General features: G+C 49.1%; 1 protein-coding gene and 1 pseudogene across 4 annotated transcripts in view; one reads left to right on the top strand and one right to left on the bottom strand.

Moving 5' to 3' along the window:
• The window catches only part of CCDC57 (coiled-coil domain containing 57), a 115,327-nt gene extending 93,876 nt beyond the window's left edge, over positions 1–21,451 (top strand). For all 4 annotated transcript variants that reach the window (XM_070479745.1, XM_070479746.1, XM_070479743.1 and 1 more), the window contains one exon: positions 20,928–21,451. In XM_070479745.1, the coding sequence (XP_070335846.1) occupies positions 20,928–21,127 (200 nt within the window). In that variant the 3' untranslated portion in view covers positions 21,128–21,451. The remainder of the gene's footprint in view (positions 1–20,927) is intronic.
• Positions 8,144–8,598, bottom strand: LOC110145570 (protein S100-A2 pseudogene; annotated as a pseudogene).
• Positions 21,452–23,800: the final 2,349 nt, after the last annotated feature.

The raw sequence follows: 23,800 nt of genomic DNA, 5'->3' as shown, positions 1-23,800 counted from the left end.
TTCAATGAACTAGGGACAGAATTTCTCTTGAAGCTATAGAAGTGGGTTTTCAAGTTTGGGAGCAATAAAATGCATGGGGAAGAGGGAGTAGGGAGACCCAGCCTGATGATAGCTGGGGGGCAGGCACAGAGCAGAGGCCCTTCCTTCCAGAGTCTGCAAATCAGAGCCCCAGACACAGCAGGGTGGGGATGCAGCATGCTTCTGTCCTCACTGCCTGCATCCAGACCACACACTAAAATGCAGCCCAGGCACAGCTAAATGCCTTAAATCGAACCTAAAAATACACCAAATTAGAACTATTGACAAATGACTGTATCATTTGTAAAGGTTATATCATCTTAGATGTAACTTAAAAATCACAGGTTTCTAAGATATTTCTTTTTTAACCTCAAAAATAACCCAACTAGAAAGATATTTTTAAGCAAGATGACAAAGGTCAGCCATGTATAAATAATTCATCAAAGTTGACCAGATAGATGCACAGTGGCAAAAACACTCACCCAAGGCAGTACCAGAAAATACGGGTGTCTGACCTGCCAGCAAAGCAGCCCTTGGAGAGCTGACCCCAGGCCTGGACGGGGAGGCCCAGCCGCCTGGCATTATTGGTGGCTCTGTCCCAGGGTTGTTGGAGTCATTGGCTTCCCTAGCATCCATGCTGTGTGTGCAGGCGGCCCAGCTCAGCATGACTCCATGGCATGTCCACTGAAGCAAAGGGGCTCCAGACCTCCTCCTCCAGCATGAGTGACACTCCGTTTGGCTAAAAATAAACCAAAACAGCGTAGAGGGTTTTCAGTGGAAATCAGTCCTCTCCATCACCCCTCCCCTGCCCACCTGGCCTTCTGTCTGGTTCCCTTGCTCTTCTCCAAACATGCTCTATACTCTGTGGCTATGGAAGCTTATATTTAAATGTGTGTGTGTATATCCTCTTGCTGCTGTTTTAAGTTTCTGTCTGTAGTGTTTCTCCATTTTGGTTGACACTGAGCTCACAGATCTTTTCAGTAAGTAGTTCAGTGGTCCTGTGTGTGAGTACTTCCTTTTACCTGTCTGACATTCATGGACACTTGGGTCGCTTCTAGTTTTCAGTACTGCCATGAGTCTGCTGGTGTGGGTGGTTGCTTATGGGAATGTGTAGTCAGGTGAGTATCTAGGAGTGAAATCTCTGGGTCAAAGATGTGAGTGGTCTGAGCTCTGGGAGGTATTAACAAATCACCCTCAGAGAGTTGGTGCAATTCATGTTCATGGCAACAGGGTGTAAATCACGTCTCCTCACTCCTGTAACTGGTAGATTTTTATCAAGCAGTTTTTTTTTTTTTTTGCCAGTCTAATAGGTTAAAAAAGTGGTATTTCAGTATGGGTTTTAATTTGCAGTTTTTAAATTATGGGTAAGATTGGTCATTTTATGTGTGGTTTGTGTATTGTTCAGTTTTGTACCCTTTTTTAAGGTGACCGTGAAAGGTGGCAACAGAAGAAAATGCACATTCATTATGGTCTCAAAGTCAGAACACCAAGGGTAGAAAAAGTGTTCTAGAAGAGGCTGTGGCCCCTGCTCTGGGGAGGGCATTGGGTACAGGATTGGGGGAGGAGCTGGACATGATTTTTACAAATAAATGCAGTTGGAATTTTTTTTTTTTTTATTTAAGAGAGGAGTCCAGCTAGAAGCAAATGTTTGTTGAATGCCTGCCAGGTGCCCACCTGTGCTTAAGGCAGCCACTCCCACCATAAACCCATGCCATCCAGTCAGTGGGTCCACTTTCCAAAGGAGGACTCCAAGACCTCCAGCAGTGAGTCACTGCCCAGGCCAGAGTTCTCAAGTCCAAACCCTCTTCCCACCCACTCTGGAATTCCAGAGCAGAGAGGCCTGACCTCATCTTCAGGCAGATGGTTCAGAGAGGCCAAGGTTGTCCCTGGGGTCACATAGATAATGGGCAGAAGCTCCCAAGGAATGCAAGCATTCCTTCAGAAAGAGAGGAGCCGCCTGGCCCTGCCCTGGGGGCTGGACACGCCTTCCCCCATTCCAGCATTCTGAGCACCTGCCAGCCCAGCCCAGCACCCTGCGGCACTCCCCTTGTTTCTACCATGGGGTCTTAGAGGGTCCTGAGCAGTCCAGCTGTGAGCCCAACATTCTCGTTGGTAGAGGCTCTTCCCCCTGGGTGCTCCCCACTCACTGAGGATGAATGAAAGGGGACAAAGCTTTTAAAGGGTTGGGTTTTTTTTTCTCTTTAAATGTTTATTCTTTTGAAAATCATATTAGTTTCTCCTGAAATTAAGTTTTTTCCCTTTAACAAGGGTTGCACAAGATTTTAAGATGAGGCATGCATGAGCCTGTTAACTGCTGCTAATCCAAAGTTATTTTTAAACCCTGTGTAATGAGAACATTTCTGTTCAGATCTCACCGTAGAGATGGTACCTAAATCCTAGTTGCCAGGCTGTTCTGAGGATCCAGGAAGCAAGAAACCAACCACTTCCTGTTCTCAGCTCAGTGTCTGCTCACATAGGGCCCAGTGCTGCCATCGGCCCAGATATCACTCTGCCCGCCATCGTGGATCCTCTCCCAACAGCTCCTGGAGGCCAGGGCTTGACATTCAGATGATGAGACCCAGGCCCAGAGATGTTAATGCTGCTTGCTCAAGGTCACACAGCACCCAGTTCATGGATCAGGATCAGAATCCAAACTGTCCAGCTCCTGCCCATGAGCCCACAGAACTGAAAAAGGTCCCAGATGATAGTGCCCTGGGTGCCAGGCAACAGGTGGCTGAGTGAAGGGAGGCAGGACCATGTTGACTGCTGGGCAGTACTTGGCCAGCGGGTGGTGGGGGCCTGACCAGCTGGCCTGTCCAGCAGAAGCAGTTGATGATGCCAGCCCATGACAATCCCTGCACAGCAGTGCAGGTTCAACAAGCCAGATCTTCCCATTTTTTAAGAGGTGTTAGAAATCTTGTTTTGGATGTGAGGGCGATCTGGTTGCAATATCTGTCACCCCATTGATCACCAGGGCTGATTCGGCTGATCTGGCTGGCTAGGCGGGTGTCCCCTTCCTCCCTCACCACTCCATGTGCGTCCTTCCCGAAGCTGCGCGCTCGGTCGAAGAGGATGACCATCCCCTATAGAGGAGGACCGGTCTTCGGTCAAGCTGCACTCCCCTGCTAGAACCTCCAAACAAGCTCTCAAGAAATCTTGTTTTTTTGTTTTTTTTTATTAGTTGGAGTCTAATTACTTTACAATATTGTAGTGGTTTTTGTCATACATTGACATGAATCAGCCATGGATATACATGTATTCCCCATCCCGATCCCCCCTCCCACCTCCCTCTCCACCCGATCCCTCTGGGTCTTCCCAGTGCACCAGGTCCGAGCACTTGTCTCATGCATCCAACCTGGGCTGGTGATCTGTTTCACCCTAGATAACATACATGTTTCGATGCTGTTCTCTTGAAACATCCCACCCTTGCCTTCTCCCACAGAGCCCAAAAGTCTGTCCTATACATCTGTGTCTCTTTTTCTGTTTTGCATATAGGGTTATCGTTACCATCTTTCTAAATTCCATATATATGTGTTAGTATACTGTAATGGTCTTTATCTTTCTGGCTGAAATCTTGTTTTTTTATATGGTGCTCAGTCACTTAGTCATATCTGACTCTCTTGCGACCCCCTGAACTATAGCCCCCCAGGCTCCTCTGTCCATGGAATTTTCCAAGCAAGAATACTGGAGTGGGTTGCCATTTCCTCCTGCAGGGGATCTTCCCAACCCAGGGATCAAACCCGTGTCTCCTGTGTTGACAGGCAGATTCTTTACCCCTGAGCCACCTGGGAAGCCCCATTTTTTATATGGAATGTTTCAGTTTTTTTTAATATTGGCAAGTAATTAAAACATACAGGCCAAATTGCAGCTCAGTCTGCAAGCTACAGAAAACCCTGGGAGCCAGATACAGCCATGCCCAGTGGTACATGGTCTGTGTAGCCTCCAGCTCCAGGGGACAGCCTCCAGCAAATCGCCTTCCCATACCCAGAATAAAGTGACTGCCAGGCAAACTGAGATTCTCCTACTCTGAGAGTCACGTGTGATTGACTGCAGAACCAACGTACAGGTCCCTTGGTCTCATCCTTGTGGTTAGTGAGCCATTCTGCAGGGTGTCACCAGTCACTGAATAGGGTTGAGTGGGCCCTGAGGATACCAGCTTACCCTGGCATTATGTATTTTTGAGTGGAGACTGTTCCAGGCCTCCCCTGAAGGATGCTTGGACTCAGAAGCAGCGTTTGGGGTCTTTCTCTGAAGGCAGACTGATTCAGCCATGGGTCTGCCAGCCCAGCCATGCTCTGAGGACATACAAACATACTCTGAACTCAGGACCTTAGAGTCACCTTGCCTGCGCCCTCTCAAGACCGGGAGCATCATCACCTGGCCTCCCCACAGAAACTTTATGTTTCTCAGTGAACCCAGGGCAAGGAGGGCAGTTTCAGGCACCCCAACACTGCACTGAGTGAAGGACAGAAGGAGCAGCCACTTGTGGTTGGATTTGTGATAAGAAAGAAAAGGTGAAACTCTCAGGGCAGGTGACCTCCGAGAATAGTCAGGGAACAGGGCAAACACACCTGGAGCGTTATATTCTCTTTTCCCTATCTGTGGTCCTGTATGCAAACCAGGGTCTGAGACTCTGTCCTCAAAGGTGGACTTCAGGCTCCTAGTGTATCGTAGTGAGACCCAGCTCAGAGACGGGCAAACCTGACCCATGGGAACGGAGGCCGGCATGAGCCTGAGGAGGGGCCATCCTCCGCACCAGACTCCTGTGATGATGGGAACACAGCCATCAGAACGGCTCTGCCCGTGCTCTCTGCAGCCACTGTCACAGTAACCTTGTGGAGCGGATGGTGATGGGAACTGCCCAAGGGAGCACCACCAGACGCTCACTGAGCAGTGTGACCAGGGCTCTTCCAGCATCTGCTGGAGAGCGAAGGGATCGAAAGGGCCCTGCCGTGTTTGTCCTTCTGGCTCTGCACATTGCTGCTCTTAGAATGGGACTGAGAGAGAGCCAGGTTCACCAGTCTGCACCACCCTTTAGCACCTTCTATAATTGCAGCCAGAGAAATCTAAGAACCAGGGCTCTGGTCCAAGAAGGGGACCGTGCGGTATCTTGAGTTAGGTGAGCAACTCCAGCTTCCTGCCTTTACTGCTTATTATAGCCTGAGACTTTTTAGGACGTAAAGTATCCTCTAAACTTTTTGAGAAATATGTGGTCAAATAGGAGCTTCCCAGGTGGCACCATGGTAAAGAATCCGCCTGCCAAAGCAGGAGATGCAAGAGATGCAGGTTTTGATCCTTGGTCTGGGAAGATCCCCTAGAGGAGAAAATGGCAACCCACTCCAGTATTCCTGCCTGGGAAATCCCATGGACAGAGGAGCCTGGCAGGCTGCAGTCCAGTGGGTCTCAAAGAGTCGGACACAATTGAGTGTGTGCGCACACGCTCGCGCACACACATATACCCAAATAGATCTTTGTTAGCTCTTTTTTGAAGTTGTTATGATGAAACAGCTTTTCCTGCCACTTAGGGAAAAAACTTGTGTTGAAATAACTTTTAAAACAAAGTAAATACTTTGCTGTAGCCAAGGTGGCGTCTACTTCAGTGCTGTTTTTTCTGGGGCCACAGCATGACCGGCACTCGCTCCTACTCCTGGCCAGACTAAGGACTATAGATTAACATCCACCCCTACATAGGCAAAATATATGAAACAACTGTTTTCAGATGTTGGAAAATAGGCAGCAGAGGACTGTGATTCTTGAAAGAAGGAAGACAGATGAGGCATCTGTCAGGTCCCCCTGGCTTTCTGCCCTAAGGCATTTTCTGGGCTGCAGTCACAGGGAGGGGAGCAGCAGGCAGGGGTCAGCGCCTTCTCTGGTGGAGGAAACAGGAACTGGTGTCGGGGAAGGCAGGGGGGCTGGAAGTTGAAGGCAAGATTCCCAGGGAGGGGGTGGGGGTGGGGGGGGAGGGGTATGCAGAAGAGAGCTCCTGAAATCCTGGTAGGAATTGTCTTGAGTCTTTACCGTGTCCTAGTTGATTGATGTGCAGAAGAAAACTCCACAAATTCAGGCAAAGGGAAGATAAGCAGCTTGTAAGCATAACCATTTTCAGACCTCTTAGATGATGGGGAGATAGTCAATCTCCAGCCTTCATTCATTGGAGACCCAGAGAAGTCACACCTTGGTCATGGAGCTAAGTGTCTCTGAAGTGCAGACTCATCTAGACTTACCCTAGAAAGGCTCAAAAACAGTCTTTGAAATGACGAAATGAGAACCTAACTGCCTGTAAAAACAAAGCTCAACATTCTTAAAAAGACAAAATTCCAACACAGTACCTAAAGTGTGCAATAGCCAGTTAAAAATTACAAGACTTGTGAAGAAGCAGGAAAATGTGATCCAAAGCCAAGAGGAAAACCATTCAATGGAAAGAGGTTCAGAAATGACAGAAACGAGGAAACAAGCAAAGCCGTTGAAGTGACTGTTACGACTGCTTTCAGGTATTTAAAGGAGAACAATGAGAAGAACTGAAGCTCTGAAAAAGAACCAGACAACACTTCCGGAGATGAAAAATACAGTATTTGATAAGGAAAACACAGTGGATGGGATTAACAGTAGAATAGATATAGCAGAAGAAAAAACATGGAACTTGAAGACATGGCAATAGAATCAACCCAAAATGACATACAGAGAGAGAACATAGGGCATAGAAAACAGCTTTGGCAACCTGAAAGAGAGAGTCTTAACAGAGGGGAGAAAGAAGAACAGAAAAAGTGTTTGAAGAAATGATGCCCCTTCCCCCCACCCTTAAATTTGGTGAAAACTCCTAACTCACTGATTCAAAAAATTTGTCAACTCCAAGCACCAGGATAAACACACAGGCACAAATTCAATCCAGGGAATATCATCATCAAGTTTCTGAAAATCAGCAATAAAGTAAAATCTTAAAAGCAGTCAAAGAAAAGACACATTACTTGAAGATGAATGAAGATGAAATTTATGACAGACTTCTCTTCAGAAACTATAGCTACCAGACGACAAGGGATCATCGATTGTCTCTAAGCTCTAAGAAAAAGGAGTGCGCAAAGTAGAATTCTGTATCTAGCAAAAAGATCCTTTTAAAATGGAGGCGAAATAAAGACGTTCACAGACAAACCAGATAGAATCCATCACCAGCAGACCTTCCCTACAAGAAATAGTAAAGGACATTCTTCAGGCAAAGGAAATGATGGCAAATGAAAATTGGGGTCATCAGAGAAAAGTACAGAAGCAGCAGGTGAGTTTGTGGGTAAATGATGGAAATAGGCTTACATTTTTCTTTGGAAGATCACTGGCTGTTTAAAGCACAGATGATAACAGTGTATGATGGAGTTTGTGATACACATACAAGTGAAATGTATGACAAGATGGCATAAATGATGGGAAAGGGAAAGTACGCTCCTATTGGGCTCTTATATGTGAACTTGTATACTACTACTACTTCAAGGTAGAATGTGATAAATTAAAAATGTATATACCATAGAGCAACATTCAAAAACAACAAAACAAACAAAAAGCACAAAGATGTATAGCCAATAGGGCTGTAATAGAGATAAAATGGGATTTAAAAAAACACAAATTCAAGAGTAGGCAGGAAGAGACTTCCCTGGTGGTCTGGTGGCTAAGACTCTGCGCTCCCAATGCAGGGGGCCCAGATTTGATCCCTGATCAGGGAACTAGATCCCACACACTGCAACTAAAGATCCTACATGCTGAAACTACAAAAAGATCCCGAATGCCACAATAAATATCCAAAATCTGCATGCCGCAACTAAGACCCAGCATCACCAAATAGCTAAATAAATGTTTTAAAAAAACCAAAAACTATAAAATGTCTAGAAGAAATCATAGGAGATCTTTGTGACTTTGAGCTAGGCAAAAATTTTTTAGGATAGAAAAAAGTCTAAACCTTAAATGAAAAAAATTTGATGGATTGGGCTTCATCAAAATGTTAAAGTTCTGCTTCTGCAATGACACTCTCAAGAAGGTGAAAAGATAAGCTGGGAGAAAATATTTGAACATATATCAAGGACCTGATCCAGAATATACAAAGAACTTTACAACTCAGTGGTAAATAAATAAGCCCAATTTTTATTTTTTATTTATTTTTTTAACCGGCAAAAACAGTTTATTGAGTAAAACTAAAAAAGACTTTAGAGTCCTCCCCGGCCGAAGAGACCCACAGCAGGGAGCCACAAGCCCTGCATCAGGACCGCGCTGAGGAGCCCTGGAAGAAATCATTGCACATGATAGTGATGAGGGCCAGGAAGACGGCATACTCCTGGAAGTCCACCTGCTGGTCACTGTTCTCATCCAGATCACCCATCAGCTTCTTCAGGCCCTCCTCATCCACCTTGTCCCCCACAAAGCTGGGCAGCTCCTTGTGCAGAAGCTCCTTCATCTCCCCCTTACTCAGCTTGAATTTGTCTCCCTCTTGGCCAGAGTACTTGTGGAAGGTGGCAACAATCACAGCCAGCGCCTGCTCCAGGGGACTGGACATCTTGGATCCGAGGCAGACCAGAGAGCAGAGAGAGACTCCTGAAGGAAAGCAAAGGGCCAGATGCCCAGAGTTGGAATTTATATGCTAGCCCCACTGGCCCCCAACTTTGCATTTTAAGGAAACCAAACCTGCCCTAACCTGATCCCGCCAAAGCCTGGCCTCCTGCCACCCCCTCACACCCCCTCCCAGTCCCTCCCTTCCTGGGCAGCCAAGCTAAATAAGCCCAATTTTTAAAATAGCCAAAATACTACAGAAGACACTTCAAAAAAGAAGAGATACAAATGGCCAGCAAGCCATGAAAGATACTCAGTGTTAGTCATCAGGGAAATACAAATTTAAACCACAGTGAGTTGCCACTACACAGTCACTCAGACAACCAAAACCACACAATAATATGGCAATATCAAGCGGTAGCAAACACATGGAGCTGCTGGAAGTCACACTGCCTGAGAGAATGCAGTATGGTCAACTGCTTTGGAAAACAGTTTGGCAGTTTCTTAAAAAAAAAAAAACTTGCAGTTGCTCTCGCCTCCTCAGATGGTCCACACTGTCTGTGGAGTGTGTTTCTCTCTAAATAAATCCATTTCTTACCTATCAAAAAGAAAAAAACTTGCTACACGACTCAGCCATTCAGTTCCATGGTAACCAACATCCAAGCCCCAAAGGCCTTAACACGAATGTCAGATTGGAAACAACGCAAATGTGCATCAACAGATACATGGAAAAGCAAATTACTGTGTAGCAGCATGATGTGCTGCTTTTCCATGTATCTGTTGATGGTCAGTGGTAAAGAGTCTGCATGCCAACGCAAGAGATGTGGTTTCGATCTCTAGGTCTGGAAGATCCCCTGGAGAAGGGAATGACAACCCATTCCAGTATTCTTGCCTGGAAAAATCCTATGGACAAGAGGAACCTGGCAGGCTACTGTCCATGGGGTTGCAAGAGTTGGACACAATTGAGCGACAAAACAAGTATGCTCTACTACTCGACAAGCAAAAGAACTACCAGTACATATGACAGCAGGAATGAACCTCAGAAACATTGCTTTGATCTCTGGAAGAACCAGACATCAAGCACACCCTAGTGTCTTTTTTTTTTTTTTTTAATTTTTGGCTGCGCTGGGTCTTTGTTGCCGTATGGGCTTTTGTCTGTGTTTGACCAGTGGGGGCCACTCTCCAGTTGCTGTGCACGAACTTACTGCGATTTCGTCTCTTGTGGAGCACAGACTGCAGTTTGCAAAGGCTTCAGTAGTTGCCGCACGTGGGCTCAGTAGCTATAGCTCTGAGGCTCTTGAGCTCTGGCTCAATAGTTGTGGGGCACAGGCCTAGCTGATCCCAGATGAGGGATCGAACCTCTGTCTCCTACATTGGCAGATGGATTCTTCATATCTGAGCCACCAGGGAAGCCCCCTAGGGTACTCTTTATATGTGAACTTCTAGAAATGTCTCACATAGTCAGCAATGACAAAAAGCAGATCGGTGGTTACTTCAGGCTGGGAGTAGGGATGTTTGGGGTTGACGGAAATGTTCCATAGACGTAGATGTATAGATTTTATACAGCCCATTGAAATGCACCCTTAAAATGGGTGCATTTTATAGTATATAAATTATAGCTCAATAGAAGTTATTTAAAAAAAAACAACAGCAAAAGATCTCCTATGTTCAGCATCACCCAGACAGCAGTTGGAAGCAGCGTATTCTGGAGAACTCTGGCCTTCTGCTCTTGATGTTCTGTCTCTCTCCTGCTCCATGGTCCCTCCTAATCTTGGTTTCTAGTCTGGGTTATCTGCGTCTATTCCAGGCAAAATCAAGAAGAACCAAAGTAGGACAGACACCCAGTGTCAACTTGCCTCACGCCACTGCAGATCCTTGCAGAATTCTTGTAATTCATATCAATTTACTCAGGCCCTCTTAATTATCTTCCACTGGGCACTCAGGACTCCTCGGGGAGGTCATTACTGTCAACAGTGCCCTCCCAGTGGGGCCCCAGAGCCTCTCGGAAGGGCCTCAAGAGCCCTGAAGGTGGGAGGAGTGGAAGAGCCTTTGGCATCCTACGCTCATCCCAGCCTGGGCTGTCCTTTCCCTCAAGCCTGCACTCGAGATTTCGTTTGAAGGAATAGTAACTCAAAAAAAAAAAATTTATAGAATCAGTGTATAGAACAAACCCATCCACTTCTGTTTTTGTTTTGTTTTTATCCATAAGGGGTTATTTGGTCTCTGGAGAACACTGCACATTTCACAGTTTGTGAGGAGAGGGAAGGCCCCTCGGTGCTGGTAGCAGAAACAGCAGTGGGAACAGCAGCACTCTGGCCACAGACAGCCACGACAGGGCACGTCGGGCTGTGTTCCAATGAGACTATATTTTCAAAATAGGGCAGGCTGACTTAGAGTTTTCTTGCCTTTTCCAGTACTTGATCCTATTTGCTGGAAGGTCACAGTTCTGCAGAGAAGTGCTCTGTAGTGCGCAGTGGGCTCATCTGTCCACCCTCCTTGCTGAACTTCCTTGGTGGTGGTGGTTTAGTTGCTAAGTCATGCCTGACTCTTTCGACCCCATGGACTGCAGCCCGCCAGGCTCCTTTGTCCATGGGATTCTCCAGGCAAGAATACTGGAGTGGGTTGCCATTTCTTCCTCCAGGAGATCGAACCCAGATCGATCGAACCCAATCTCCTGAGTTAGAGGCAGATTCTTTATCAGCTGAGCTATGAGGGAATCACTAACAGTTTGTCTTGCAGTGCTTTTTTCCCTAAGTGGATGATCCTAGTATCTTCAGACAGTGACTGTTTCTTCCCTTCACTGCTTATAGCCCTATTTCATTTAATTTCCTTACAGAGCTGGTTGGGGCCCTGAAACTGTGTTAACAGGAGTGTCATCAGGGGCATCTTGTCTCATTCTCTGACTTGAAGAGATTGAGGCTCATTTTGCACTAAATAAAGTGATTGCTGTGAATTTTTAAATGTAACCTCTATCAAGTTAAAGTTTTTCCCTTACATTCTTGATTTACCAAGAGTTTTCATCTTGAATAAGTGTTAAACCTCATCAGATGTTTTCCTGCATTAATATAATCATATATATATTTTTTGCTTATTGTGGTGAAATATGGTGGTAGATTTTCTGATATGGAACCCACCTTGCATTACTGGGATAAACTATCCTTGATCTATTTTTAATACCAATTTGGCTTGCTAATGTTTATATATATAGTTTTTATAGCTACATTTATGAGTTAAATATTCCTGTGATTTTTTTTTTTTCTTGGGTTGTCTTTATCTGGTTTGGAAATGTAGATTACCTCATACAGTGAGCTCTTTTTCTACTTTTCTGAGTAATTGGAATCAGATAGAAATTGACTATTCCTTGAAATTTGGGTCTCTGAAAATTCACTAGAACCTCGTATAAACCTATCTGAGCCACAAGTCTTTGGAGAGGGAAGTTTTTGATCATCATTTCAATTTTCTTAATAATTATTGGACATTTCAAATGCTTTTTTTGTGTGTGTGCTGGTTTTGGAACTTTCCATTTCATCTAGATTTTATTAGCTTACTAGTGAACAGGTGTTTATAACATTCATTTTTACCCAGTTATTCCCCTGCCATGTGCATTTTTTCTCCCTTTTTTTTTGGATCCATTTTGGCAGAGGTTAATCTTATTAATCTCTGCAGACAGCAGTTTGAATTCTGTTGATACTCTGTGCTGCTTGTTTTCTTGGAGTTTCCATTCCACTGAATCTTGCCTTTAATGCTATGACTTCCTTTTTCTTGTTCCCAAGTTCGTTCTGTTCCTTTCTCTCCAGTTTCTCCCCCTGAAGGCTAGCTCATCTCCTGGTAGTCTTAACTGTTAGTATTTCCAGATAAGTGTATTGGCAGCTGCTTGAGCTATGTCCTACAAATTCTGAGATTCGATTCTAAATATTTTTTGAATTCACCATATGGTTTCCTACATAACTCAAGGATTATTCAGTAATAAGTTAGTATCCAAGCAGAAGGGATTTGGGGAGATTTTGATGTTGGTTTCTAATTTTATTGTATTAATATTCTATTTGGAATGAATTGAGACTTACCCTGTGGCCTGAGGGGCTCTCCAGGTGGCAGTAGTGGTAAAGAACCCGCCTGCCAGTGCAGGAGACATAAGAGAAGCAGGTTTGATCCCTGGGTCGGGAAGATCCCCTGGAGTGGGAAGTGGCAACCCACTCCAGTACTCTTGCCTGGAGAATCCCATGGACAGAAGAAGCTGGTGGGCTACAGTCCATGGGGCCGCAAAGAGTATGTATGGTCTGATTCTGTGTATGGTCCTTGTTTGGCAAAAAAAGAATGTGTACTATCTACCTACTAGTTTAGACATCTCTGTATCTAATAACTCAAGCTAATTAATTCCGTTGACTAAGTCTTTGCCATCTCTGTATGGCTTTATGATCAATCAGTTCAGTTCAGTTCAGTCGCTCAGTCGTGTCCGACTCTTTGCAACCCCATGAATCACAGCACGCCAGGCCTCCCTGTCCATCACCAACTCCCAGAGTTTACTCAAACTCATGCCCATTGAGTCAGTGATGCCATCCAGCCATCTCATCCTCTGTCATCCCCTTCTCCTCCTGCCCCCAATCCCTCCCAGCATCAGGGTCTTTTCCAGTGAGTCAACTCTTCGCATGAGGTGGCCAAAGTATTGGAGTTTCAGCTTCAGCATCAGTCCTTCCAATGAACACCCAGGACTAATCTCCTTTAGGATGGACTGGTTGGATCTCTTGCAGTCCAAGGGACTCTCAAGAGTCTTCTCCAACACCATAGTTCAAAAGCATCAGTTTTTCGGCACTCAGCTTTCTTCATAGTCCAACTCTCACATCCATACATGACCACTGGAAAAACCATAGCCTTCTCTAGATGGACCTTTGTTGGCAAAGTAATGTCTCTGCTTTGTAATATGCTGTCTAGGTTGGTCACAACTTTCCACCCAAGGAGTAAGCATCCTTTAATTTCATGGTTGCAATCACCATCTGCAGTGATATTGGAGCCCCCCAAAATTAAAGTCTGACACTGTTTCCACTCTTTCCCCATCTATTTCCCATGAAGTGATGGGACCAGATGCCATGATCTTAGTTTTCTGAATGTTGAGTTTTAAGCCAACTTTTTCACTTTCCTCTTTCACTTTCATCAAGAGGCTTTTTAGTTCCTCTTCCCTTTCTGCCATAAGGGTGGTGTCATCTGCATATCTGAGGTTATTGATATTTCTCCCAGCAACCTTGATTCTAGCTTGTGCTTCCTCCAGCCCAGCGTTTCTCATGATGTACTCTGCATATAAGTTAAATAAGCAGGGTGACAATATACAGCCTTGACGAACTCCTTTTCCTATTTGGAACCGGTCTGTTGTTCCATGTCCGGTTCTAACCATTGCTTCCTGACCTGCATATAGGTTTCCCAAGAGGCAGGTCAGGTGGTCTGGTATTCCCATCTCTTGAAGAATTGTCCACATAAGGGTGATTAAAACCTCCACCTACCTGGTTTTGGATTATCTACTTTGCCTTGCAGCTCTGTCAGATGTGATTTGTGTTTTGAAGTTGTCCCTTCACAAGGACTCAGAGTTCTTCTTTATACCTTAGAACAGTTTGTGCCTAATTTTATTTTATTTTTTTGTTTGTTTTCAATTTTTATGTGTCTTTTTTTTGTTTTTGACCACACCACCACAAGTCATGTGAGATCTTATTCCGTGACCAGGCCCCCTGCAGTGGAAACACGGAGTCCTAACCACTAGACCACCAGGGAATTCCGTCTTTTGTTTTAGGTGGGTTTAAAACATCTTTACACAACATCTTGTTGAATCTTGTTTGTTTGTTTTGAATAAATCCAATTTGATAATTTTTCTTCATTGGTGAATTTAACTCATTTATCTATTGGGCTTAATTCTCCTTGTTATTTATTTCTCATCTGTTTACTTTATTTCTGTTTATTTTTTCTACATCCCTACCTTTCATCGGAAAAATCAAGTTTCCTTCCGCTGCATTATAAGTTACACATTCTGCTTTTGCCCAAGGATAATCTCACTCACTCACAGGTGTTCACGCAGCCCTACTGATTTCTCACACTTGTTACCACTTCTGCGTTTCCCCTCCATAGGCACGTTCTTTACGTGCTCCCTTTCTCCCCACATCTGGCTATCCCACCCCCATCACGGCCACAATGTCTGGAATTCTCATTTTGGGTTGTTGTGGGTTTGCATAGGTTTGATTTCCCTATTTCTCAAGTGTCCGGCAGCTTCTTCTATATTTGTTTTTCTCCATATGTAAGCACTTCTTCCAGGAGTATTCTCAATGTGGCTCTTTAGACGGGACCAGAAATTTTATCCCACTTGTTTGAGAAACCCTCCTGCCTGCATCCCTGTAGGGATTTTAAAGTTTGTGTTTTAACAGAGTTCAGTACAAAGATGTAGAAGTTTATGTGTAAGTTTAGCATATCCAAATTATGTCCTCCATTAACATCCTATAAGAATGCCATTCATTCTTCAAGTAAGCACAGTAACAATGAAACATGTTGGGAAATGAGGGATTTGTTTTATTTATTCTTATTTTTGGCTGCGCTGGGTCTTCGTTGCTGCACATGGGCTTTCTCTAGTTACGGTGACCAGGCACTACTCTCTAGTTGTTCTGTGGGGGCTTCTCGTGGCAACGGCTTATCCTGTTGTGGAGCACAGGCTCTAAGGTGCACAGGCGGCAGTTGTGGTGGTGTATCAGTTTAGTTGCCCCGAGAGGTGCGGTATCTCCCCTGACCAGGGATCAAACTGGTGTTCATTTCATTACAAGGCAGGTTCTTAACCACTGGACCACCAGGGAAGCCCGGCATTTGCTTTTTAACTTGGGAAAGATGGTGAAAGGTTTTTTGGGCTTTGTATATGTGGCTCTCATGGCCCAGTTTCTTGTGTTTCAAAGGTTCGAACTTGAGTGCTTTTGGTACTGTCACACACACTACTCCGTTTATATCAGTGTTTCAAATAGAAAGCCAGTTACAATCCTGAACTACAGATGTCACACACAAGTGAGCAGGAGATCTTGTAGCATAAAATTCTGTTCAACTTTCCACGGACTCTGCTGCCAACATGCGGGTTTCAGGATTCACTCTGCGACCAGGGCTGAGCCTTCTTTGGTCCACGTGGGGACTGAGGGAACCCTGTAGGTGGGCAGAAAAGCCCAGCCATCCACAGAAGGGGTGCGCAATTCAAGGCTTGGGACGTGGGTCAGGCGTTCAGAGCTCCACGGGAGCCCTGCTCTTGGCAGTGCCTGAGGAAGGCCTGACAGAGGGACAAGAGCTGCGTTCTCACCTCCAGCCCAGAGGCTGCAGGTTGACTGTCCTGGCCTTTTGTTCTCAGCCCAGCTTCACCACCTCTGTGTCAGGCCAGGGCCCCTGTTTAGGGCCCGAGCATGAGGTGGATGTGTGTCCCGGAAGCTTCGCTAAGAGCCGTGCCTGGCACCAAGGCAGCACTTGGCACATGCCATGCTTGTGTTCACATGGTCAGTTGTTCTGGGGCCCAGGCCCCTGGAGAGGCTTCCTGGCCTCCTTGCCAGCCTCAGGCCCCCTACTTGAGCTGAAATCAGACAGGGGGCAGCAGAGAAGCTGTGGGCAGCTACTGGGCACACAGTAGGTCTGCACAAAGCTCACTCCCGACCTTGAGTGCTGTGTGCCTGCCCTGCAGGGCATGTCTGTCCTGGACAGGGAGTGAGGGCATTGGGAGGGGGTTCCAAAGTAGCCCTCAGGGTCATCGCCTGAGGCCTGGAACAAGACCTGCAGCTACTGTGCTAGGGGCCAATTGGCAGCCCTCCAGAGGGGGCACATTTCTGTGGAAAGGAAGAGCGTTGCTTCACTCACAGCGTCCCCCCTGCCAAGAGGAGCAGAGGGCAGCCCCTCGAGGCATGTGTACTGCCAGTCTACACCCTGGCTAGGTGCAGAGCTGGGTTGCCCCTCCATGGGAGGACCCTAGGATTCTTGGGTTCCTGGTCTGACCTACTGAGGGGCAGAGCCTCCACAAGCCCCTGTGAGAGTGTACCTTTTATGAATGTCACCTTGTTCGGTTTTCACTGTTTGATCTCTATGGAAAGAAGTGTGTTAGTTGCTCAGTCACGTCTGACTCTTTGCAACCCTCCCAGGCTCCTCCGTCCATGGGATTCTCCAGGCAAGAATATTAGATTGGGTTGCCATTCCCTTCTCTACGGGATCTTCCTGATCCAGGAATCAAACCCAGGTCTCCTGCATTGCAGGGGGATTCTTTCCCATCTGAGCCACCAGGAAAACCCCTCTATAAAAAGAAGGCAGATCAACATCCAACCCCCACCCCATATTCGCATCTGTGCCCTCCCTGCTGTCCCCACACTACCTTACAGAGGACACAAGTTGTCGGTACAGCCTGGGCACTCAGCTCCCCCAGTCCAGGCAGCCCCGCTGCCCTCCGCCATCCAAGTGGGGGAACCAACCAGGCTTGGAGGCTCAAACACTACTTTCCACCGCCTCCCTGACCCCAGCCCCCACTGTCCTGACCTCTGTCCTGGCGCTGTTTCTCCCTCCCCCACTTCGCCCATGCCCCCTCTGCCCAGCCACCCAACATGGCCTTTCCCAACCCCTCTCCTCTGAGGAGCTGGGCCTCAGACAGGGCCCGAGAGGAGGCAGTGCCAGCTCTCCTCTGCCAAGAGCATTTCCCCTCTAAGTCCCCTGCCCACGGTACTTCCCGAAGCCCAGGATGGGAACCACGCGGGGCCACACTGAGGGGCGCTAGCAGACAGTCCTGGGTGAGCCCAGAACCAGGGAGGAGGTACCCCCAAACATGATGGTAAGAAGGAGCAGTTAGGGGTTGGCGTCAGGCGTTAACTTCAGGAAGTGGGGGGGGCGGAGTGGTGATGCTGGTGTATTAGCCAGGGCTGTCTGGTCAGCGCCCCCAGCCCACGACTGGGAGTGGCCACAGGGCCCTGAGGATCTGGCAGTTCCTGCCTGCCCCTCCTCCACCCTGCTGAAGGGAGTCAAGCCTGGAAGTATCAGCCCAGAGCCTCTGCACCAGGGGCCTGCAGCAGCTCCCAGGCAGACAGGGCTGCTCAGGACAGGCTCGGGGGTCCACGTCACCCACCATCCACACCCCTGATACACTGAAGGCTTGGGGCTCTATCCCACAGGATTTGGGGCAGGGAGTGTAACAGAATCTAACTTTTAACCACTGATTCACAAGGACACCCAGGGTGAGGGTAAAGAGCCCTAGGGGGTATAATTCCCCCAACTTGAGAAATGTGGAACTTGGGGACTCAAGGGGCTCCCAGGGAAGCAGGAGAGAGGTCTCAGCAGAAGCGAGGGGCCATCAGCACCCAGAGGGGATCACCCCAAAGAGGAGAGGGAAGGCCTGGCAGGACCAGCAGAGGCTGAAGTGAGCCTGAGGTGGTCCTGCCCCTTGTGGCCAAGGCTACAACTAGGACTTGAGTCTCAAGCAGCGCCCAGCTCCACAGAAGGTTCTGGAGAACCAGGGCACACATGGCTCCATATCCCCTTTTTCAGGAGCTCGGGGAGTGCCTTTCCAACTGCCCTTAGAGGCCTGATGTGCCTGTGCTCAGAGCCACCCTGACAGGCAGGCAGATGGGAAGACAACAGGAGGGAGCTGGGCAGCAGCTCCGAGGCACCAGAGAGCTGGGACCCTTACAGGCCCCTGTGCGCAGAGAACCCCAGGAGGCCCCGAGACAGGAGACTAACCCTCCTCCCCCGCACCCCCCCGGGGCACTGGTCCATGAGATATGCCAGGCTCCAGGTCAGTAAGGGGCCAGGAAGGTCATGGGGAAGACCACCCACCAAAAGGGCAGGCCCACAAGCCCCTTGACTCAGTCAGCCCCTGCCGGGCCCCCATCCTGCCCCCAGGTTCATACTGGGAGGTCTTGGGCATTTCACTGAACCTTCCCGAAGGCTGGGGCTGTACCAGCAGCCTGTAGGAGGCAAGTGCTATGACCCTAAATGTCCCTGAAGCCTCATCAGAGCCCAGAGCAGAAAGAGAGCAGAACAAGTCAGGCACAGATGAGAAGGCAGAGAGCACGATGGGGGCCTTGCTTCCACAACCCAGCCCCTGGTCTGAGTGAAGGCACAGATCACTCAAGCGGAGACCGCTGCTCGGGCACAGGAAGTGTCCTAAGGTGAGCAGGCCTGACATGTTCAGCTTCATGCCTGAGCCAGGACTGCCATGCCCTGGACGCCTGTCCTGGAGGAGCCAGTCACCCCCTCAGGGCGACTTTGCAGGGAGACAGACAGAAACCAGTGCCCTGCAAGGCTGGCTGTGTTGTCCTCAGCTCAGAGGCCCTGCCCCTAGGCAGACAGGTGGGTCTGCCCGGCCTGTGCTTCGAGCAGAAACATTGGAACCACCTGCCTGGCATTCGGCTGAACTAGCAATCAGCTCCTAACCACCGGCCACAGGGAGCTCGACCTCCCAAGCAAAGGTCTCAGGCCCTAGGCTGGCCCTTCTCCCTACGCCTCATCCCCCAGGCAGACAATGGGATGGACTCAGGTCATGCCCACCAACCCTTGAAGGGGCTGGTCCCTCAAGTTGTAGGGAGGGACCCCCAGCATCGCAGTGGTCAGGCTCCTGACCCTGACTCTCCCCAATGGCAATGGCCTTCCAGAAGGAAACCAAGTTAGCAGGACAGGGCTGACCAGAGATTCCTTTATAAGCACTTATAAAGGCATCTAGGATGAGAAGGTCTCTGTGTAGAGAGGAAGAAATCACCCGGGGTTGAAGAATTCACACGAAGCGCCGGGGTGCTCTCTCAATGAGGGAGAAGCAGCCACGGCCACAGGAAGTAAAGGGAAACCTGGGACATCCAGGGACCCACATCCTCACCCCGCTCCAGGACCTGGCTCAGCTTTGGGTCTTAGGGCACAGGGGGAGGCCACTGGGTGTGACCCCTGAACCCGCCAGGAAAGGAGAAGCAGCTCCAGGCATCTCCAGAGGCCAGAGGAGCAGGAAGAGCACAAGATGAGAGAGGGGAGCAGGGCCTGGGTGCCCGGCCAGCGCCCAGCTCATGGTGCTGGAGTCCCTGGAAGAAGCCTGGCTCACAGCCCTGTGTGTGCTTTCCAAGTCCCGGCCTTTCCCGTCACCCAGCTCCATGCCAACCCTGCTCTTTCCCTCCAGAGGCTGGGCAGCTGCTCTGCTGGCCTTTCCCCAGACTGGAGTCTGGGCCAGATTGCTCCCTGTCGTCCACCTGTGCAGCACGTGACCATGGGCTGGGCGGACCCCTCCAGACCACCAGCGTCATACCACCAGGCCCAGGGTGGTGGGCTTGGCGACCGTGGGCAGACAGTGCGCGTCCCTGAAGTGTGTCTCACATGTGTATGCCAGTACCAGGCAGCCAGGCCCCACCTATCCTGTCTTGACGCCCTGTGTCAGCGTTCTTTTATTTTTTACATTTTTTTTTTTTTGGCTGAGCCACATGGCACGCGGGATCACGACCCCAACCAGGGATCGAACTCATGCCCCTTGCATTGGAAACACAGCGTCTTAACCACCGCGTTCTCTTTTAGCGCAGACTGTCTTGGAGCTCCAGACCCTGGCCCTGCATGCTGGGCCAGCCCAGGAAGGAGAGCTGCCGCTGAGCTTGCATCATCTCACCACTGCTTTTTTTTTTTTTCATTTTTTTTTTATTTGTATACAGTTTTTAAAGGTTATGCTCATTTACAGTTTATTACAAAATACTGTCCATATTCCACATGTTGTACAATACAGCCTTGTAGCCTCACAATTGCTTTTTAATAACATCTTCCTGGTACATTTTTTTAAAAACAGAAATACATTTTTAGTTTTAAAAACTAGGAAAATAGTGCAAAGCTCAAGGGACTTTTCAAACATCACCTAGGGTGCCCTCGTGCAAAGACAGTTGTTGCCAGTATTTTGGGAGGGCTGCCCTGGAGCAGTGGCCCACACTTAGAGCATGTGCTGTAGCTCCAGGGTCCTTGACCGGGGCCTGGCCACGCAGCATCAGCATTGCTGTGCCACTGGAGATACTTGGCAAGCATGGCCAGAGGGCACAGGGTAGATGACAGCCTGGGAAGTGCCGTGAGTCAACCATCAACCTCAGAACTTCCGTGGGACCTGTTACGAAATGATCACGACAGATGTTTTCACAGCCAGATATCCTGTGTGCCCAGTGGAAGGGCAGGTCCAGGCCCTGCAGAACACCTGGAGAGCACACAGACCCTCTGTGTGGGACACCAGGGCCAGGTCCTCCAGGACCCCTGCATGGGCTCCCACAAGAAAGCTGACATGGGATCTCTGGTTCCTGCTGGCGAGAAGCTCAGCCAGCACTCAGTGAACCCAGCTCTCCCTGCGCACTGCATCCTCCTGCCCCATGATGACTCACCCTCCTTTCTCTTTTCTCTTCACCTGCTAGAGCACTCAGCACCGACAGCCTGTAGCCTCCAGCACCCGGAGGGAAGCCCCATTGCGACGTGGGCAGCCTTTGGCGTTGAAGGGATGAAGATGGAAGCCCAGACAAGGGGCAAGCCTGCTAAACATCCCAGGGCTCATCCTCCAAAACATAAAGGCTGCCAGCAGCCCCCCAAGATTCGGAACTACAACTCCAAGGACTGACCTCCTCGCTGCCCCACCCCATGCCTCCCCCTCCCCCTTCTGATCCCCTCCTTCCTCCTCCTTCCCTCCCCTTCCCTCTCTTCCCCTTTCCCTTCCTGCTCCCTTCCAATCCATCTGTCAGTCTTCTTCCCCTCCTCCTCCTTGGTGCTTTTGTCTCCACGTCAGGGCTGCGCACGCACGTGTGTGTGTGTGTGTGTGTGTGTGTGTGTGTGTCTGTGTACAGTGGGGGTGGTGAACTGCTAAGGCACCTCACAGACTGACCACCGAATCCCAAATTCTTCTTTGAACTTGGGAAGGACAGTAAAAGATTTCCAGGGCTTTGCATATGTGGCTCTCAAGGCCCGGTTTCTTGTGTTTCAAAGGTTCGACCATGAGTGCTTTTGGTACCATCACACACACCACTCCATTTATATCTGAGTTTAAAATAGAAAGCCAGTTACAATCCTCAACTACGATATCACACACGAGTGAGCAGGAGATCTCATAGCTTAAAATTTTGTTCAACTTTCCATGGACCCTGCTACCAACATGCTGGTTTCAGGATTCACTCTGCGACCAGGGCTGAGCCTTCTTTGGTTCACGTGGGGACTGAGGGAACCCTGTAGGTGGGCAGAAAAGCCCAGCCATCCACAGAAGGGGGGCCAACTCAAGGCTTGGGATGTAGGTCGGGTGTTCAGAGCTCCACCGGCACCCTCGGCAGAGCTGCGTTCTCACCTCCAGCCCAGAGGCTGCAGGTTGACTGTCCTGGCCTTTTGCTCTCAGCCCAGCTTCACCACCTCTGTGTCAGGCCAGGGCCCCTGTTTAGGGCCCGAGCATGAGGTGGATGTGTGTCCCGGAAGCTTTGCTAAGAGCTGTGCCTGGCACCACAGCAGCACTTGGCACATGCCATGCTTGTGTTCACATGGTCAGTTGTTCTGGGGCCCAGGCCCCTGGAGAGGCTTCCTGGCCTCCTTGTCAGCCTCAGGCCCCCTACTTGAGCTGAAATCAGACAGGGGGCAGCAGAGAAGCTGTGGGCAGCTACTGGGCACACAGTAGGTCTGCACAAAGCTCACTCCCAGCCTTGAGTGCTGTGTGCCTGCCCTGCAGGGCATGTCTGTCCTGGACAGGGAGTGAGGGCATTGGGAGGGGGTTCCAAAGTAGCCCTCAGGGTCATCGCCTGAGGCCTGGAACAAGACCTGCAGCTACTGTGCTAGGGGCCAATTGGCAGCCCTCCAGAGGGGGCACATTTCTATGGAAAGGAAGAGCATTGCCTCACTCACAGCGTTCTCCCTGCCAAGAGGAGCTGAGGGCAGCCCCTCGTGGCATGTGTACTGCCAGTCTACACCCTGGCTACACTTGATCTTAGCCAAACAGCCGAGAAACGATACACCCTGGCTAGGTGCAGAGGTGGGCAGCCCCTTCACAGGAGGACGGGGCGGAGGGGTGCTTAGCCTGTCCTCCAGAGGGGCCAAGCCCCCCCTCAAGCCCCTTTGGAAGCATACATTTTATGAATGTCATTTATCTAGGTTTCAGGCTTTGATTTCTGTGAAAAGAAGGAAGATAAAAATCTACACAGGCATATTGACGTCTTAACCACCCATGCACTGCTTATCCTGGGCACACAGTGTTTGGGGAGCTGCAGAGAAAATGGCAGGTCTCTTCCAATGTGCCAGGAAGGAGCATGCCAGGAGCAGCTTTGGTGCCAGGTGGTAGGGTCTCCGTCCTCTGCCTTGTCTGGCACATGGCCATGTAAGTGAGATGTGGCCATGGGACTTCCTTTAGCTGAAAAAGTGAGCCCTGTCCGTTTCGCTAAAAATAGTTAGATCCAGTGAGTCCCCAGCCCTCTGTGGTGCAAACAAGGGTCTCGAACTCAGCCGCCCAGCCTGCAGTCTCGTCTCCTGGGCCCTTGGTAGACTTTAGTGAGCAGAGCCCCATTGACCAGCAGGAAGTGAGCCTGGGATAGTTTAAGACACCAAGAGTTGAGGGTGTTTGTGCAGCACAGTCTACCCACTCCTGATCCAGGATACCAGGTGTCTGAAAAGCTCTTAAATAGGAAGGAAAAGAAAATCCCACAAAGTTATTTGGGACAGCAACTGAGCTGCGTGATCTCCCTGCCCTCTCTCCTTTTTTCCTGTCTTGCCCTTTCTTTCACAGCGTGCAAACCAGAAGTCCCCAGTGATGATGCCAAGAGGAAGCCTAGAGCAGGAGGGATGAGCTGCCACTTGGACTACCTGGGGGTGTAGGGAGCACTGTAGGGTTTGAGGGAGGGGCACCTGAAGCCAAGTTATCTGGTTTGACGTGGCAGTCCCGTTCTGTCCTGCCCAGAACATCTGTGGCCAGTGCCATGCTGCACAGTTTAAAGTTTCTGAGAGCAAGACAAAAGCAGTTGCGAGGAGGCAGGCGAGGAGAGCAGCAGCGTTTGATTACAAGAGAAGTCGGCCGAGCACCTCTGCCAGGGGTTTTCTGACCTCACAAGGGTCCATCAGTGGTCCCAGGAGATAGTAAGGGCTGTGCAGGGCGTGGCCAGCCGACCGTCCTTCCTGGACTCACGTGATTCCCAAGACGTGTTTTCAGTCTGGAAAGTCAAGGACTTTTTTGTGTGTGTATAAATTGGATAAACATTTGAGCAGGGGAATTACAGAAGGAGGATGTGCGGGCGAGGAAGGACGCACTTCCGTCGGTTCGTGTGCGTGC

Source organism: Odocoileus virginianus, chromosome 17 (genome assembly GCF_023699985.2).
Source record: "Odocoileus virginianus isolate 20LAN1187 ecotype Illinois chromosome 17, Ovbor_1.2, whole genome shotgun sequence".
Taxonomy (NCBI): domain Eukaryota; kingdom Metazoa; phylum Chordata; class Mammalia; order Artiodactyla; family Cervidae; genus Odocoileus; species Odocoileus virginianus.
This window is presented reverse-complemented; position numbering and strand designations above follow the sequence as displayed.